The sequence below is a fragment of the Aspergillus undulatus genome, assembly GCF_047715775.1.
Source record: "Aspergillus undulatus strain CBS 261.88 unplaced genomic scaffold BDV17scaffold_38, whole genome shotgun sequence".
Taxonomy (NCBI): domain Eukaryota; kingdom Fungi; phylum Ascomycota; class Eurotiomycetes; order Eurotiales; family Aspergillaceae; genus Aspergillus; species Aspergillus undulatus.
This window is the reverse complement of record NW_027396642.1, coordinates 241,989-260,453: the sequence shown is the minus strand read 5'-3', so window position 1 is coordinate 260,453 and position 18,465 is coordinate 241,989. Positions and strand designations below refer to the sequence as shown.

Sequence of the window (18,465 nt, the reverse complement as noted above, 5' to 3'; positions counted from 1 at the left end):
GATAGAGGCGCGATGCCGGCATGAGATTGGTGCAAGATGGTTGTATATGTCGCCATCGTCGCCATCGTCACAACATCGAGCTAAGTAGCGATTGGTGCCCGACTGTTTCTTGACGAGCCAGGATCGTTAGCCTTTACTCCAAATGAAGCTGGAAGCCTGCTTAACGTCACCAACCTTAATCTGTTGGCCGATTCCATGGACGCAGCCGGGAGGAAATGATATATAGCTGCGAAAAGGAAGCTTCAACGTGCGACAATTATTATAATCCACGAGCTGGCAGTGGGAGTCATAGTGGAACAGGTGGATGGGGTAAGGGGAGAGTGGGGGCGGAAGTAGGCTGTTGACTTGGTGAGCTAATTTGGCGCAAACACCAGCACAATGGCGCCATCAACTTCCTCCCTTACTCTTTCCATCTCCAACAACAAACCTCAAACTCGCCTCGCCATTGTTCCAAGATTGATAACGACATTCAATGACATACGGTCAAAGTGGTCAAATCAAACGTCCCACTTTTATCAACAATGCTCATCGCACTCATCCATCACGCCATTTAGAAGGCTTCTCGATCATATCAGATCTTCGCACGTCTCGCCCGAGACCTCCACAGCCATACAATGGGATGATGCTACGTTTTCCATGTTGCGTTATGTGTACGAGCTTCTCTCCAAGAAGTCATAACTTAAACCCCGCCTTGCTGACTCAACGCCTATCCAGACCAGCGACAAGGATCACCCATACCCCGCAGATATTGCGCCAGAGCGCGAATGAACCGGGTAATCGGTTAAGGATGAAGGGCCTATATAACATGCCATAGGCCCGTAGGCACACGTCCTGGTAGTCCAGGATTACCTGCCAAAGCCCGGCAATTGAGATCATAGCTCATACTCTTGTATACAATGGCACCATCGATCGCTGAGCCCGTTGGCCTTCGTGCCCTACCCAAGTCTCTCCTAAAGACAAGTGCGGGGCACAACAAGGAGAATTTGATCGGATACGGAGAGACCTACAAGCATGGAGACGAGTTGAAGGGAACGCAGAAGCAGCCTCCTGCTTCATTCCCCAACTACCTCCCCGTATGGGACAATGAGACCGAGAGGTTCGTAGTTCAACCGATCAACCAATCTTGATATCATCTAACACCATGATCTAGATACCCACCCCTCCAGCCCTTCGAGCACTACGACCACGGCAAAGATGCCGACTCAACCTTCCCAGACCTTTTCCCCAAGGACAAAGACTTCCACCTAGACGAGCTCACACCCACCATCGGCTCCGAAGTCAAGGGCATCCAGCTCAGCCAGCTCACAAAGGAAGGCAAAGACCAGCTCGCCCTCTTTGTCGCCCAGCGTAAGGTCGTCGCCTTCCGTGATCAGGACTTCGCCCACCTCACCATCGACAAAGCCCTCGAATTCGGCGGCTACTTCGGCCGCCACCACATCCACCAAGCCTCCGGCGCCCCGAAGGGCTACCCCGAGATCCATCTCGTGCACCGCGGAGCAGACGATACCAGCGGCGCGGACTTCCTCGCCGGCCACACCAACTCCATCACCTGGCACTCTGATGTTACCTTCGAGGAGCAGCCCCCTGGCACGACCTTCCTGTACCTACTTGATGGCCCCACTACGGGCGGTGACACCCTCTTCGCAGACATGGCTCAGGCCTACAAGCGTCTCTCGCCTGAATTCCGCAAGAGACTCCACGGTCTCAGGGCCGTGCATTCGGGCGTCGAGCAGGTCAACAACAGCCTTAACAAGGGCGGTATTGCCCGTCGGGACCCGGTCCAGACTGAGCACCCCATTGTGCGCACTCACCCGGTAACGGGCGAGAAGGCCCTCTTCGTCAACCCTCAATGTATGCCCCTTCTACCCCCTCAAATCGAACTCCAAATTAAACCAGGAACGAAAACTAACCACATACAGTCACCCGCTACATCGTCGGCTACAAAAAGGAAGAATCCGACTTCCTGCTCAAGTTCCTTTACGATCACATCGCTCTCTCGCAGGACATCCAGACCCGCGTGAGATGGCGTGCTGGCACTGTCGTTGTCTGGGATAACCGGGTTGCATGCCACAGCGCGCTTTTCGATTGGGCGGATGGTCAGAGACGCCACTTGGCTAGGATTACGCCTCAGGCTGAGAGGCCGTATGAGACGCCGTTTGATTGTTAGGTCCATATTGGAGAATATTCACGCGAATGATGAAGTATAGATATGAATTTGGTGGTTGGCATGCATGAAAAAATGTACATAGATGAGCGATGCATGAGGGGGCGGACGTATCGGGAGTGGAAACAGATTGCGCTTATGAACATACAGAGTACGTCGAAATATGAAAAGAATACCCAATTACGAATGAAATGGCCCTAAAACTTCTACGGAATAATAGAAGCCCAACACTACATGTTCTCAACTCTACTCAATTTGTGCCTGCATTCTTAGGGCTAATTCTATGCGCTGTGGCGGAACGTTCGTACATTAAAGGAGAGGAAGCTTGATCAAGCCTCAGGTAACAATATCATCATACAATGCTGAACCAAGAATGAGTGCAATTTCAGCGCGACGTGGTATGCAAGGTCCTGGTTGCTGCAGGAAAAGACGTCTTCGACGCGCCGAAGCGACAGCCACATTTCAACCAAGTCTAATCCCAGCCGCGGAACAAAAGCCGAGAACACCATCTTCCCCTTCATGAAATCACAGTATAGGACAGGAATTAGAATCGATGTAGGCCGTCCTGCCTGCGATAATTTCACCTAGCTCAGAGCTTCGGCTTAACGAACGCAGCGCTCACTTTCTCGCCGGAATCAGGAGGCGTAATCTTGATAGTCGGAGGAGTAATTATAGAAGAATGTATGGAGCTGTTATTGGAGGGTTCAGAAACCGCAGCATTCGCCATATTCCACGGATTCTTTCGAAATTCTCGTTCAATATCCGAGCCGATGCTCAGTTCCGCGAATGCGTCGGACAGCCGGTCGATCGTAGTTTGGCGAACTAGGGTGTTTGTGTCTTCGACGTGCTCCCAGGAAACAGCGTCTTCGTACTCGCTGGAACTGCGCAATTGACGGGTGGTAGAGGCGACGGCGGCCATGAGATAGGAGGGAGTATTGGTGTTCTGGTAGTGGTATGGAATCGATGTGATAGAGATGCCCTTAAATTTCTGCGAGGGAAGTTGGTTGCTTGCTCAATCTTTTTTTATTAGTGAACACGACTTGGAAACTTACGGGCTTCATGCGACTTGTAAGATATAGTACTGTTTAAGAGAGAGCAACAAAATGTGGGCGTGGTGTTAAGAGTCTTGGAAGCTCTAGTTTCGGTGTTGAACTGATGGTCGATTGCGACAGACGCTGGTGGCCTTCCAACGGAAGGAGCCGAATCATATCAGGTTGAAGGTTGTTCCTTCCCTCATCGCTTCAGGCTCTCAAAGCGATGCAAGACGCCGACTCTCCAGGCATTCTGAAAAATTCTAGCTGACGGAGGAAGCCTCCCATTACTTGCCTCCAATGTAGCTGAAATAGAGGCATAAGTGTCGACTGGGAGTCTGAGCTCTTCCAACGACAGAGGCGATGCTTTCCCAGGCTCCGGGTACAGCATCGTCTCGGCATCAGCCGTCGCTTGGAAGAAGACTTTCATCGCCCGCTGCGAGGTGATGCTATGCTGGGAGCTCGCGTTGGAGTAGCGCATATCAGGGTTGAAGACCCAGACCTCCCAGAAGTCAGCGTCAACAAGATGGTACAAACTGGAAGACAGAATTAAGCTCACCAGAAGCCCATCTTTCTTTCCGCAATGGATGATGAATCTACGGGCACTCTCGCGCTCAATGAGTTCCAGCAACTGAGCGGTGACCACGAGCTCTGTCGGGTGCTTTTCCCAGCTCACTTCGTCGCAGCCTTCCTCAATCGATGGAAACGATGCAGCAAGACTGGTTTTGAACAGTCTCCATCCTTTTGCGATGGTGTCCTCCACGCCGATCAGTGCCTCACATTTGCTGCATACGAGCTCCTCTTCAGATGGCAGACGAAAGTCATCGGTACGTCCTTTCGTGACCTGGCAACCTCATCATTAGCGTGCTTTCCACGGAAAGAGGCCTATATATCAGATAAAGGAAGAAGTTTCAAATGAGTTTCATTAAGGATGAGCTATTAACTGGACTACAGTTGACTGACGGACCCCTCATGTACCTTGTCATAATCGCGTTATTTCCATCCCTCTGGACTAAACAACGAAGAAACAACGAGGCGTTGTTTCACCCTGGACACATGCATCAAACGAGTCGCGACAATAAGAGACGGAATAGCGCACGAAATCCATCTAACGAGGATAACTGCACGAATTCCGATCTGCTCACTATCGCAAACATCGTTCTAGCTTGTGACATCAGAGGAAAGACTGTTGTTATACGGCAATTGTATCGGAGGCCTGATCATGGATGGACAAGGTCTCCTTCTTGTTGCCCATCAGAAGCAGCCAATGAAGCAGAGTATTTCTTACTACAACATCATGGAGGTATAGGGAGTCGCATCGCGGAACAGCGTGAAGAATTGGGGATGACTTGCTTACCTTTTTCAGACCCTTACACTCTATACTGGATACCAGAAAAGTGGCCACATCCACAAGCACATTTCCTGGCGCAGCCAACACCTGGTTTGACGCACCATAGCCCTTGACATTGGAGTTGACATCTTCCACTTTCTTGCCATTCGCATCATGTGTCTTTGGCGGGTCCGGCTTATGGCAGTGCCAGAAATCCATCATCTCAGCCCAGTTCCCGCTAGGCAGGTCTTTCCACACCCAGCCGCCGGATAGAGACGCATTATTTTCAGCCGATGAAGGCTGTTCTGCGGTGTTATTCGGCGTATCAAGAATGACGCCCTCGCATTGCCCGCACCGCAATTTCGTAGACGGAAACATATCCCCTGCCGACCAAGGAACAAATATATCCATATGCTCATCCAAGGCGTTTCGCTGCGTCATTTCAGAATCATCAACCTGCATTCGATATGATAATTCGCGCGCGTCGGCACTATCCCGAGCAGCGCCAGTACCAGCACCAGCTCCGCCCAAGAGCCGTCTCGACCCCTCCGTAACCCGCGCCGGCAACTTGATGGTCTCCGATGCATAGTCCGAAACAGAAACTGACACAGCGCGACGCGACTCGGAGAGCGATATCTGCGGAGGGACATTCGAATTCGTCGCGCCGGCGATCGAAATCTGGACGCTGACTTGCCGGATGTTGGGGAGGTACTCGGCGTGAAGAGTGAGAGATTCTCCTATACGGTCAGTATCATCCTTTTGGTCGGTGGTTGCGGCCATTGGTGCTGCCATTGTGATTGTCCTTAGATGATTGTGTTGATGTGATGAACAGTGGTGGAACAAAACAATGGAACCTTGCTGCACCGATAACTAAGCTATCACGTGACAAAGCATTGTCTTTCTCTGCCTCAGGCACAAACTGGCCAGCTCCTGTATCTTCCCAACGACAAGAATAGCCGGGAAGGTGCGACGGCATACAAGTACAGATTCAAAATGGACGAAAGACTCGGAGCGGTGTACGCCGGGGGAAGGAGCGTCTGACGCAGGATGTAATACAGTGAGACAGGCTCGACCTAAGTATATGCATAGGGTACTACCTAGATACGTAGTTCTTGACACGTTATGGGCCAGATTGAGGATTGCTATATACATTACTTTTCGCGGACCGCCAAGCGCAGAACACCGAACCAAAGAGCATGAAACATTCATATGAATAATCGCAGCCCAAAAGGAAATGCGTGCATGATAAAAAGTTACTTTTCGCCAAGAAGGATATATGACCAGAACATAATCATATCGTACAGACCAAAAAGCACGAGATATGTGCAAGATGCGAATTAAGTATATTTTCGAAGAGAGAAGAGGAAAACAAAGAGAGGAAGGAGGTATTTAGACAAACACACCCCACCCAGTAAACCCATCCGCAAACTTCACAGCAGCCTTAAGATAAAACTCATCCGGATCATCCCACGTCCGCGCCGTATCCCTCAGGACACGAAGAGTCTTGATGTAATGCGTCTCGGTGGAGTGTCCACCGTGCAGTGCCTTGTCCTTGATATACCCCCAGCTCTTACCCTCGGTGTCAAAGCCCCGCACGGAATCAAGGTCGATCTCGGGCCTTAGCTGCCCGATATACACGGCTAGCGTGAGAAGCCACCATTGCCGCACGAGGGGGATCTGGAATTGGGCGGGGATAAGCGGGAGGAGTACGCGGATGGCATGGCTGGTCGTAAGGACATGGACGAAGAAGAAGTCATATTTCGCGTCGGGGTTCTTGGTTGGGTCGAGGGTTGCTGTGAGGAGTGCGGTGGCGAGTTCCTGGCTTTCGCGGAGGCTGGACATGGCATCGGCCGTGTTGTGCGGTATCTTCCATGCGTTCCAGTGGTCTAGGATTGTTGCTTCGGCGTCGCGGAAGACGATGTCGATGTTGTGGTCGCCTGGGGCAGTAAAGAGGTTTGCGAGGCGCTTGTCGGCGCGCACTTTGGAGATGACTTCGATGGGAGAGAAGGAGGAGTAGGAGGCTTCGGCTTGTGAGTAGGAGGGGTCGTCGAGATATTTGTGGGTGCTGCTGTAGCAGACTGAGGCGAGGGAGAGGGCTTCCATTGCGACTTCGCGGCTGGAGATTTCGAAGGCGTACGCGATGTGGATGAGGGGGTGGCCGACTGCGATGGTTAGCGGGGTCTGCAGAGAATGAGAGGATACATACGGTCAGAGGTGAGGGCATTGAAAAGCGGTTCCTTCCCTTCGAAGAGGTATTTGAAAACTACCTTTTTCCAGTCATAGGAATAGCGAACGAGCTCGTCCTCGAAGAAATCGACGTAGGCGCGCTGGTATCTAGACATCGTCAGTAGCCGCAAGGAAGACAGAAAGTCCCAGTTCTCACTCTCTCTTCCCCAAATAATCCCTCCAGTCGTATGTACTAATCTCCCCAGGCGAATCAGCCCATCCCTCCAGCGGCTTCAACTCAGCCTCATACAGCCGGTTCAAGTCATTCGTGTCGGCGCCTAGTAAGAAGAACGAAGACAGCGAGTGAGGCGAGTGATTATGGAATTTGCGCTCGTTCCAGAGAATGGCATAGTTGGCGTGGTTGAGTTTGAGGAGGTGCTTCAGAGTTCGGGCGGCTTTTTCATGCGCCGTTTCGATCTCAACCGTTTCGCAAGGCGGGAGGTTGAACACGGCCCGCTTGCCCCAGGGCAGCAGGTTCTTGAGGAAGCTGAAACCGATCATAGTGTGGCTATAAAGCTGTGAACTCCATGAAGCTTTGAAGAGGCCCAGTCTGCGTGGAGAATGCTGAAGGGAATGGTTGAGAAGAGAAGAGCTGGGGAACGGGATGCTGATCGTTGGGACGCATGACGTAACATCTCCGCTCCCCACGGACTCATCGCAGTCTGCCCACACTCAGTCCAGAGGACAACTTGGCTGCAGCAGAACGAGGTCAAGCCACTAGTAGTAGCTGAGGAGAGAACGTCATTGAGTACATTTCCATATTTCCAAGCGAACTGAAACCGCACCATGTCTTTTCGAAACTGAAAGATGTGGTGTTGCGTAGAAGTTAAGGCTGATTGGATTGATGGTAAAAGCAGCAACAGAAACAGCCAACACGGTAAAAAAAAACTCACCATGATCACAGACTTCCACGGTAGTAACGGTGACGGTGACATGGAGGCCACCGGCCGACTCCTGTTAGGCTAAGGCCCGATTAGGAATAATGTCTTGCTGCTTTTACTCTATCACGGCCGCCGTAGTCATAGTTAGCAGCCTCCGCGATCAGGACTTTATCGGCTGCTTACCTAGCAAATCATACCACTCAGTAACCAAGGGGATTACATCAGGCGCTACTCTAGCGTACATAGAACCGTTCGAAGTTCGACATGGTACGGCCGAGTGGAATATTGAGTTTCAGGGCTTCAGGTGCAGGCCGTTGGAGCTTGTTGAGAATTAGCAATGTCTACACTGCTATTTCGTTGCAGAGCTCCATGTTGTAGCAGTGATTAATACAGTTGTTAGCGACCTGCCCGGTGTGGGATCTTTCTCAATCTCGGACTGATGGTCACCAATGCTGTAAGAGGGCCTCATTATATATTCCAAAACAAGTAGCATGATACCCAGGTAAAACAGGGTGCCGTTGTCCCTGCGATAGGAGTAAGGCCACAATGACGACAACACCCAATGACTCAGTCATAGACAATACCTAGACTTATTACAAGAGCATCACCAACACTCGAGCTCTTCGACACTACCTGTGCTCTGTATTGTTATATAGCGGGGCAGTCTCAAGCGGAAGAGCGGCCTCAACAAAAGAACAGACCTTGGCGCATGTAGAAGGCGAGCTTCAGCCGCGAGGAGTTTTGAGGCACAACAAAGCCGGTTCAGAGTTAGAGAGTGATGAAATTGGATTAAACAGCGAGAAGTTGAAGAAGAAGCGCCAGCTGAAAATCGTCCTCGACACTGGAAGGAAGCTCGTCCCAAGCCGCAAAGCCGTTTCGATCGCCGTGGCTTCACTTCCAAGCCCTAAGAAACTAACTCGCGACCCATCATCTCCGGTAACAAAACAAAACCTCGCCCCAATCCTGCCAACATCAACATCGGCATCCAAGAGCTGAAGAACAAACACACCATAATCCCCGAACCCAGCTCGCGACGTATCAACAAACCCCGCAAAGGACGCGCAAGTCTCCGCAAAAGAAAAAGCGCCGCGCATCGTCCAGATGATGCCCAGTGCAACTATTCTTCCCCCGCAAATACGCAAATAAACCCGCTAAGCGAAGAGAAGCGATCCAGATCTTGTGCAGGGGTCAGCTGTCTGAAGATTGTGGTACAGATGTTGTGATTAGTGCGTTGGGCAGGAACCCTGGGTCCAAGCCGATCCGCGAATCGGTCGTCGCAGAATGCGTATTGCGCAGATGGTGCCTGAGATGATGAATTCAATATAGAGATCAAGTCAGCGACTTGGATTATTTGAGAGGTGCACGTTCCGTCTACCATGTCGCACCTGTGCTCTCGGTATGGAAGTCGGGCTTGATCATGCAGGCGCTGGTAATTGTCACAAGAAATGCTCTCAATCACGCGCCCTAGAGCCGGCGAATAATGTCAGGGAAATCACAGTCAAATTGTTCTCCAGGTGGCGAGGAGTCCAAGGATCTGGTGTTGCCGAATGTGGAATCTTGATCGTCGTTTGATGCGCTCTGCCGTCAGCCTCGGTGAAGGGGCATAATTGACCACCCGAGCCGTTGGTAAGCCTTGTCGGTCTGCGCTGTGGTGTCGATTCGAAGAGCCAACCCATGTGCTTGGGCAGTGCGGAGGTGGTGCCGCCTAAGTGTTCCCTAGTTTTTCCAAGGTTCCTAACCCTAATTCTTCCGCTCAATCGAAACTTCTGCTGTTGCAAAACATGGCTACCCTAGTCTACCCAGTATCAAGGATGAGAATACTTTATACTATTCCACCCTGTAACTGATGCTCCCCCAGCTTAATCCCCAGCTCGGTATCTCCTTTCCACGGCGCCGGCCACACAAAGGCGTCTGTAGGACGCGTCATATTCCCAAACATCTCAGGATCAACCGCATTCTCTCGTTGCCAGTTCACCAGGGTTCCGAAGTCACGGCATTTTCGTTTGACGCTGAAGTCCGGCCATGGTGACGCGCGGTCTTCAACCCAGGAAAGTGTGAGGACCTCTGTATTTGCGTTGCATTGCAGGTTTTGGAGAAGAATGTCGACGCAATGGCTGAGATGGATCCAGTATATTCGATCCTTGGCTCTTTTGTTCGGGTTCGGCGTGTAGCCGGGGTAAGTGGCGAAGGCAGCTTTACGGAGAATGTTGAGACAGTGGATTTGCTACCAGTCTTGTTCAGATTGTATCGTGTAGGATGGGAGAAGGGAGACACACGTGCATAACATCAAGCTGAACCATATACGCATCATCGCCGAACCCCCAGTAGTCATCATCGAACCGAGCAACTGTCTCGGGATGTTTGCCCAGTTTTAGTATGTCTTCTCGTGTGACGACGTGCGTGAGCACCCTTTCATACTGTGCCCAGGCTGCATCATTCTCGGCGTCGGGCTCCTCCCGGGCTATCGAGAGCTCCGAGAGAGCGAAGAGTGTCCCGTTGAGGGTTGTCGTGTATGTTGGGATCTCGACTGCATCGAGGATCGGTGCTAAACATGCGTAAGCTTACAAATGCGGGCTGGGTTGTGAAGAAAGTTCCCTTGGGAAGGCATGTATATAATTGGGGCAGAAAGTGACTTACACCACCACGAGACTGGTCTGAGAATTGCATTCTTCTGATAGTCATTGGTTGCGAGTCCTCGCATGCAGAGCACCGCCGAGACTGCTATGCAAGATATGATGATGTTTGCGGTAGTGAGGTATATCTAAGACATCAGTTTTGAAGTAATTGTTGACCATTTTGTTTCCTCCCCGGCCGAAAGAAGACCTTCGGAGTCATTGCTTTCATTGCCGTTATCATCAGAGCCCCCAGTTTCGAGGACTTGAAACCTGTACTCCCGCTGCAACGGCGGCCAGGTACCCGAGAAGAGCATCATGTAACGAAATTATCATGGCAGTGAGCCCTATTCGTTGTAATTGGAAAGCAGACTGCATAGGTGTCCAGCAGACGAGGGCAAGGCACGGTCCGCTGTAAGTACTATCCGGTATACAGCCCGTCCGTCCGTACATCGCCACTTCCTGGGCTATCCCTTCGCCCGCTGCATCTGATATGGCTACCGTGGCAGATTCTACCCCAGATAATTGGGAATACTACCCCACTGCCAATTGAGTTTGTCGTACAAACAGTGAGGCATTGGTCGTTGAAAGTGACCGTAGAAAAGCACCGTAGACCGTAGTGCTACGTCGATGCGGTGGATGTATCAAGTTTGTTGTACAAATGAGAGTTAGGCCGGGGAGGTTGACGAAGCCATGTGAGTTCGTTTTGGAGAGAATCAGGTCTATAAAAAGCTCGATTCAGTCGGCGCTTCTTTCTCCTGTTGCTCACCTTCCTCAAGGGCATCAATTGTCTTAGGCAGCATTCTTCGTTGAAAAAAGCATCGCAGCATTGAATTTGAGTGCCTTCAAGCAAAATGCAGCTCTCTTACCTTCTTGCTCTCCTGGGAGCCTCAACCATGGTTGCAGGAATCCCTGTCGAAACCACCAAAGGCAATGGGCTAGACATCCTCTTTGGTGGTGGTCATGGCGGTGGCGGTGGTCATGGAGGTGATCATGGCGGTTATGGAGACGGCCATGGAGGTGATGGCCATGGTGGTGACGGAGGTGACGGTCACGGTGGCCATGGTGGTGATGGGGATGGTCACGGCGGCCATGGCGGAGACGGAGGTGATGGTCATGGAGGCCACGGCGGCCATGGCGATGGTCACGGCGGACATGGCGGTGATGGGGATGGTCACGGCGGCCATGGCGGTGACGGCGGTGATGGTCATGGAGGCCACGGCGGCCATGGCGATGGTCACGGCGGACATGGCGGTGATGGGGATGGTCATGGAGGCCACGGCGGCGACGGCGATGGTCACGGTGGCCATGGTGGTGATGGCGGTCACGGCGGTGACGGGCATGGAGGGCATGGTGGAGGCCATGGTGATGATGGCCACGGCTACTTCCCAGGCAAGCCCATCATCAAGCCTGAGAAACGCTCTGGGCAGTTCAGCTATACCTATCCCGCCAACGAGTGAACACGACGCCAACCGGTTTTGAACTTCGAGTTCCATCCTAGGGTCGAGTGACCTTCGTTGGACGAAAGGAAGACGCGGGTGTATGGGATGGGCTGACCAGTTCAAGCGGAGTTCAATCAGACCAGTGGCCTTGATGCGAGGGCAGAAAAACTTGTTGATGAATGCATGTAGATGCCTAGCTGGTCAGCTAGTTAGGCATCACTGAGATTGTAATGTCGTCGGCAGGATATGGAAATCATGTGTTTGCTTTGATTGGACTGGTTTCTGCGCTTGCCACGCGTAGTGTAGGGCGGTGCTACTCGACCTCCGATCTTGACTGTGCATTGCATAGTGAGTTCCTGCAGTAGAGCAATTCCAATGGCAGTGGCCTCCCCAACCAATTAAGGTCCGACTTGCGCGTTGGAGGCGAAGTCGTTAAAGGGTATTCGACCACATTGTCTGTTCCATATACCCCTGAAAATTTGTTGAGTAGCAAGTTCGCCTGGTCCAACCACGACAGGGTACACGGCATATCGGCTGGTCTAGATGATTGTTTGATCCTTAACAGTCTTGTGCTATGCGAAGAAGCAATGTGACATGGTGTAATATTTGGGCACGAAGCGGAGTATAATCTAAATGGTTAGAAGCTGTAGCCGACCCTATCTACTTTTGCTCTCTATGTTCAGCAGCACCCTCGTCGAAACTCGGAGCGCCACCGTGGCCTTCGACTGCGGCTAGCACTTCGGTATCAACACGCGGCCCGGTGAAGTTCTTTCGGCCGTCAACGACCCATTGGAACGAAGATATAATGAAGATTATGCCGAAGGCGGCGACACAGTAGTCTGTAAAGGTGTGCAATCAATATATCAGACAAAGACATGATAGTATGCAAATCAGGGAGCTGGAGGATGGTCTTACTCATGTTGCTACCCGTGACAGGGAGTTCAGGGGGGAAGAGGAAAAGAACGGTGGTCAGAGAAATGTATGCAAGGGCGACCTGTGACAGATTGTCAGTAATCACCAGGGAAGGAACGACCGCACTTCGAAAGTAGCGACAGCCAGGCTAAAGGCTGTGAAACTCACCATGTTGACGAGCCAACCAAGAGTATGTGGCAGGACAAATGCCCTCTCGGGGAGCATCCGTCGGCCCCGTATACAATTCAGTGCTATCGGAAAACCGTATGAGATGTCAAGCATGACGACCGAGGAGGAGACAATTGCGTTGAAAGCACTATCGGAGCGTTAATTGTTAAACAAGGTGGTGCCGGACAAACGGACTGCTTACCTTGAGGAACCAAGGAAGATGCAGCCAAATACAATCACACAGAACAGTGTCAACAGCAGCCCGTTGAGAGGGACCTGAAGTTTTCCATGAACTTTGCTGAAAATGGGCGAGGCTGGCAATCCACCGTCTCTGATTTGGCGTCAGTATATTGGAAGTATATTCCGCAGTGCAAAAGGTTGCCCACCTCGCAAATGCATAATTCATGCGGCTGCTCGTTGTCATAATAGCGGTAGCCGCAAAAACAAGGCAAATCAGCGGAAACCTATATCATTATCAACATTGAGGGGAATCTACCAGGATATGGGAATATCGCACATCAGAAGGCAAATAGATCCCGCGTTGCTCGCTGTCGCGTCGTAGAAGATTTGCAGAAGAGGCGATGCGGCGGAGTCGATGACATTGTTGATGTCTCCCGCAATGAAAAGTAACACGATGAGGAAAATCAGACCGGTGGTAATTCCAATGCCCACACACCCAATCATGATCTTGGGCCCGACTATTGAGGGGTTCGGAATTTCTTCAATCATATGCGCAACGCCGTCGAAGCCCGTGAGACCGAGACCACCTTGCAGCAGCCCAAGCAGCCAAGCAAGACCATCAGGCCAGCCCGTCGTGTTGATAAACTCGCCGAATACAAACTTTCCGGTGTTATAATTCGGCGACGCGCAAGAGAGGATCGTGATCGAGATGACGACGAATCCAGTGAGCGACCAGATAAAAGCACTCTTCGTGACCAGCGGAAGGATCGAACCCATGAAGGCATTGATGGTGAACGCAATAAGGTTGATTGCAACATAGATGAGGAACTGGTGCCAGCGCTCAAATTCGAATTCCGGATAAACCAGGGACACGATACCCATGATCAGCGTGCTTCCTAGCAATCCGCCGGTGGCAGTCAAGGCAAGCCAGCCAGAAACATTCGCCCAGCCAGTAATCCATGATAGGATTGGCATCCACCTTTCCCATGATATTGTTGCAACCCAATGGTACTGTCCACCGGCTGTTGGGTAAGCCGAGAGGAACTCCGCGAGTGATGCGGCGATACAGAGGTTGCAAATACCAGCAGTAACCAGGCCCCAAACAACACTGACGGGTCCGCCGGACGGAAGACTGAGGTTCAAACTGGTCGATAGAGCGGTCCATGACTGAAAGAAAGTGATGTCAGCTATTCAGGCTCCAAACTCTCCTGCTTTGTGGTCACTCGTTAAGCGCGTACATTGAGAATTGCAAAAGCCAGACCCAGCATCGACCTATATAACGCACATATCCATTAGCAATCGCTCTCAGAGAGGACACAAAAGACGAACGTCAACACTCACAACATCCAGAAATTGCGCTTCAGCTCCTGCTTATGGCCAAGGGTGGCCAGTTGCACGTCATCGTCCGCGGGAATGTCCTTCATGACGGGCAGATATAGGAAACACTTCGTACGCCTCTAGTGAGAAGACAAAGAGTAACTGTCAGAGAGAAGGACAGGTTGATGTGAAATAGCAGCAGCGTGCTTATCTCGCAATTCCCGTGGCCACATCATAACGTCGCAGCGACCCCATCACGGTCCACCAAGATTGCGGGGGAAAATGCTGTTACATAATGAGGCAAGACGAGGGAATTGATAGCAAAAGGATCGGCACTGGGGATGAAACAGCGGAGACAGCGGCGACAGTGACAAGGCTCCAAGGCTCGACAAGCTCTGGTTGTTGTGTTGTGATTTGCTGTGAGCGCCGACGGAGGAAGACCGAGGCGATCGGCGCGGGCTTGGGCGGTTCCTGGCTGAACTCCGGGCGTACCGTCGTGGACGTCGACAGAAAGAGTAAGGCCATGCGATACTGATGCAACTTGCAAGATGATAATAATATGTCAATGTCAATGTCAATGTCATGAGTCCTCCATTGATAACTATTCTACATCATTAGATAGTAACGCAAGCGCAACTCCGCCTCCACTTAAACTACCTAACTAAATGTACTTGCGTAACTATAAACCGGTTAGCATACCCACCATCAGCTTCAAGAAGACTCTGGAGACTTACATCAAGCGTCAAAGATTTACTACTGTTCTCTACCTGGTCTCTGTAGACACCAACCAGCGCCTCACTGTTCTGGAACAGCCCGTTCTTCAGACTAATCACGATAAACTGCATTCCAGGCGCCGCATGGTCGTGAATGTAATTCGCGATACGAGCGACGTTGGTATTGTCGAGGGCGGCATCAACTTCATCGAGCACAAAGAATGGCGAGGGCTGGTACGAGTGGATGGCAAACAGAAGGGCCAAAGCGGCCATGGTCTTTTCACCACCCGACAGGTGCTCCATGTCGCGGAAGCGCTTGAGCGGGGGCATGGCGTGATACTTGATGCCGTCGAGATAAGGCTCGTCGGAATCTTCAATGTCGAGATACGCTTGTCCTCCCAACGGGTAGTTTGTGCTCCGGGTCAATTCTCTGTAGATAGGCCCAATCTGCTCAGAAATATGGGAGAAGGCTTTGTTGAACAGCTCCGAGCGTTGACGCATCACCTCTTCGAAGTCGTCCTTTGATTTACGGGCATGTTTCCGAGCTTGTTCAAAGTCCTTCTCTGTGCCTCGGAGTTTGTTTTCTACGCTCTCCAGACGCTCGAGAGCACGAGTATTGGGTGCCATCTTGTCGAGTTCGCTGTTGAGGCTTCGGACCTTATCGAGCAGTTCCTCCTCGAGTTTCTCATCGGAATCCTAGACGGGTCAGAATCTCGCAAACCATTCGGCACCGGGGTACTTACCTCTTTGAGGGTCTCGCCAAGAGATTCAAAGTCCACTTCAATACCGTAATCCTGCACACTGAAATCGCCATTCGCCTGTGTGTCCTCGTCCACGTCCATCGCGTCTGGATCAGCGCCCCGAACAAGCTCGTCAATAGGAAGTTGGTCGAGTGGGTTCGATTCCTCTGTCAACGGAATGTCGATATCTTCAAGCTTGCAGCGTCGGAGAAGGGCATATCGACTGGACGAGTTGCGTTGAATCTCTGTCTCAAAGCCATTGATAGACTTGAGCGTAATCTCCACCTCTCTGCTACGCTTCTGGAGTTCTCTCCGGTGTTGGGCAAGGTTCTCAGCAGATTCGCCGTACTTCTCTTTCTGCTGTTCGAACTTCTCACGCAGAATCTCGAGTTCGGCGTTGAGCTCGTCGAGCTTGTTGCGAACCTGCTCCTGCTCAGCCTCGAGCTCCTCGATCAAACTTGCATCGCGTTGATGTTGCGTCTGCAGACTGCCAATGCGGTCACTAGTGGCCTGTAATCGCTGCTGCTCGAAAGTGAGTTGATTCTCGATTCTGCTCTTCTGAGTCGTAAATTCGAGCTTCTTCTGGGCCGCCTCCTCATGCAAAGAGCCTTGCTGCACTTCATACTCGCGGATATCGCTATAGCCAAGACGCTTACAAAACTTGCGGTAGATCTCGTCCTCAACACTGCTGACTGAGCCTTGGGAGGTGGAGATGGCTTCGTCGAGCTCATCCAGTGCCTCTTGCTTCTCCGTGTACTTGGGTCTAAGCTCCTCAAGTTGGCGCTTGGTGAAATCAAGCTCGGTGCGCTTGTCCTTCAGATTGCGTTCAAGGGCCTTGAGTTCGTCGCGGGCGTAGGAAAGTCGCTGCTCCAGCCCAACCAGTTCACCCTGCAGAGTTTCCTCTTCGGTGCCCCTGCGGTGGCCCTTGGGTAGGTTGGCTAGGTCCGTCATAATCTTGTCCTTCACCTTCAAGAGGTTCTCGACCTCTGAGTCTTCCCAACGCTTGGAGTTCTGCTGAGGGCCACGTCCACCTGTCATCAAACCTCCCTTGTGAATCACAGTACCATCCAATGTGACTGCCTTCGCATCTACATGTCTCTCGTAGCAGAGATACTTGGCAGTTGCTAGGTCATCGCATACGATAGCGTTACCACAAGCATAAGTAATGGCTCTAGCAACGGTGTCGTCGTAGTCAACTGTCTCGATTGCAGGGCGCATGGAGCGATGCATGCCCTTCAAGTTGGAGTTGAGGGCCTTGACTTGAATAGTCTCCAGGGGAATGAACGTAGCCTGGCCCGCTCTCTGGTCGCGGAGATGCTGAATGCACTCCTTGGCAGTTTTTTCGTTGTCCACAACAATGGCATCGAAATGACGGCCCAAGACAGTGCTTACCGCATCGGCATACTTCTTCTGCTTGGGCTTGCACAGATCGCTAACACGGCCTTTGACACCAGGGAAGATTCGCTTGAGGGTTGAAATAAGCTCCTTTGCTCGGATTTCTCGCTCGGTTTGCTTTTTACCGTCATCTGCCTCAAGGAGCTTCTTCAGGACAACTTGAAGCTTCTCTTCATATTCTGTCCGCATCTGGGAGACGCGCAGCCGCTCTGAAGTGATAGCATTGAGTTCCTTCTTTTTCTTCTCAATCTCTTTGGACGTTGTCTTTACAGTCTCATTAGCCGTCGCCTTGCGTTCACTCAAGGTTTTCGTGTCGGTTTCCAGCGTTTGGAGTTGCCACTGGGTGCTGTCGAACTTGCTCTTCAGGCTGTTGTAGGCTTCCGCATCGGTCTTTCTTTGACGCTTGAGATTGTCGAGGTTCAGTTGTTCAGCGGAAGAGCGTTTGTTGACTTCCTCCTTGAGTTTGTTGTATTCCTGCTGATCGGCTGCGCTGAGTTGGCCACCCTGCTTGCTCAGAGTCTTCTGCCAATCCGCCTCCCACTGAGCTTGAGCCTTCTCAACGACCTTGAGGTTCTTCTGTAGCTGCTTGACGCTAGCGGACTGCGTATCACGTTCTTTGCCGATATCCGCAATGCGAGAGTTGTATCTATCCACCTTCTTCTTCGTGATGTCGACCTTCTCATCAATCGGAACGAGGGCAGTGGTTGACTCTTCAATCTCCTTTTCCTTTTTCACGATGTTCTTTTCAGCAGTAGCCACATCACGACCAACCCTAGCGTGAGATTTCTTCGCTTCTTCAACATTCCGCTCATGCTTTTCCACTCCGCGGCGGTACTCTTTAAGCTCGTCCTGGTACTTCTGGATCTCGGCGCTCGAGTCGTCAATCAGGCGCTGAAAGTGGAAAAGCTTCCATAGAATGTGAGTAATAATGGCTTGGTCACGTTCCTCTGCCTTCCTCGCGTAGTTCTCGGCTTCCCGCTTCTGCTCCTGATACTGCTTGATCTCCGAGTTGATGGCACGGCGACGATTGAGCTGAACCGTCTGCTGCTCGGCGGATTCCTCTGCCTCCGCCTTGAGCCGCTCATACTCTGCCTTATATTCCAGACTTCCAGAAATTTGCTCGATCAGGCGCGTGAGATCCTTCGGGGACTGAGAAGCGATGGCTTCCACATCACCCTGGAAAACAAGGAAATTGCGAGCCCTGATGAGAATGTTTTCCGCCTCCAGTGCCTCGTTATACTGCTGCGCAGTCACCACGCGGTTGTTGATCCGGTACTCGCTGGCTCCCTGGCTGGTAATGGATCGTCGCCATTGCTGTTCCTCGCCCGCGTCATCCTCGTAGACAGCCATAACC

General features: G+C 51.7%; 5 protein-coding genes across 5 annotated transcripts; 1 reads left to right on the top strand and 4 right to left on the bottom strand.

Annotated features, from left to right (window-relative positions):
• The first annotated feature begins 409 nt into the window (after positions 1 to 409).
• On the top strand, positions 410 to 2,367 carry BDV17DRAFT_140431 (TauD/TfdA dioxygenase family protein). The gene is made up of 4 exons (XM_073754291.1): positions 410 to 650; positions 715 to 1,096; positions 1,151 to 1,851; positions 1,920 to 2,367. Exons 2-4 carry the CDS (start codon positions 897 to 899, stop codon positions 2,165 to 2,167), a joined length of 1,149 nt encoding a protein of 382 aa, XP_073613818.1. The 5' UTR covers positions 410 to 650; positions 715 to 896; the 3' UTR covers positions 2,168 to 2,367.
• Positions 2,368 to 3,311: 944 nt separating this feature from the next.
• Positions 3,312 to 5,338, bottom strand: BDV17DRAFT_140781 (HECT-type E3 ubiquitin transferase). Its single transcript, XM_073754295.1, has 3 exons — positions 4,553 to 5,338; positions 3,755 to 4,039; positions 3,312 to 3,697 (listed from the first exon to the last, which is right to left on the bottom strand). Exons 1-3 carry the CDS (start codon positions 5,315 to 5,317, stop codon positions 3,398 to 3,400), a joined length of 1,350 nt encoding a protein of 449 aa, XP_073613817.1. The 5' UTR covers positions 5,318 to 5,338; the 3' UTR covers positions 3,312 to 3,397.
• Positions 5,339 to 5,826: 488 nt separating this feature from the next.
• BDV17DRAFT_140112 (questin oxidase family protein) lies at positions 5,827 to 7,997 on the bottom strand. The gene is made up of 4 exons (XM_073754286.1): positions 7,645 to 7,997; positions 6,909 to 7,259; positions 6,732 to 6,859; positions 5,827 to 6,687 (listed from the first exon to the last, which is right to left on the bottom strand). Exons 2-4 carry the CDS (start codon positions 7,250 to 7,252, stop codon positions 5,915 to 5,917), a joined length of 1,245 nt encoding a protein of 414 aa, XP_073613816.1. The 5' UTR covers positions 7,253 to 7,259; positions 7,645 to 7,997; the 3' UTR covers positions 5,827 to 5,914.
• A 1,457-nt stretch (positions 7,998 to 9,454) lies between these two features.
• On the bottom strand, positions 9,455 to 10,333 carry BDV17DRAFT_293094 (oxidase ustYa family protein; the record flags this gene model as incomplete). The annotated part of the gene is made up of 3 exons (XM_073762517.1): positions 9,455 to 9,856; positions 9,909 to 10,177; positions 10,270 to 10,333. 3 exons carry the CDS (start codon positions 10,331 to 10,333, stop codon positions 9,455 to 9,457), a joined length of 735 nt encoding a protein of 244 aa, XP_073613815.1.
• Positions 10,334 to 12,025: 1,692 nt separating this feature from the next.
• Positions 12,026 to 14,729, bottom strand: BDV17DRAFT_140107 (GABA permease GabA). The gene is made up of 9 exons (XM_073754285.1): positions 14,471 to 14,729; positions 14,288 to 14,403; positions 14,185 to 14,218; positions 13,284 to 14,113; positions 13,153 to 13,230; positions 12,969 to 13,097; positions 12,767 to 12,914; positions 12,602 to 12,680; positions 12,026 to 12,525 (listed from the first exon to the last, which is right to left on the bottom strand). Exons 2-9 carry the CDS (start codon positions 14,368 to 14,370, stop codon positions 12,347 to 12,349), a joined length of 1,560 nt encoding a protein of 519 aa, XP_073613814.1. The 5' UTR covers positions 14,371 to 14,403; positions 14,471 to 14,729; the 3' UTR covers positions 12,026 to 12,346.
• Between the last annotated feature and the right edge of the window lie 3,736 nt (positions 14,730 to 18,465).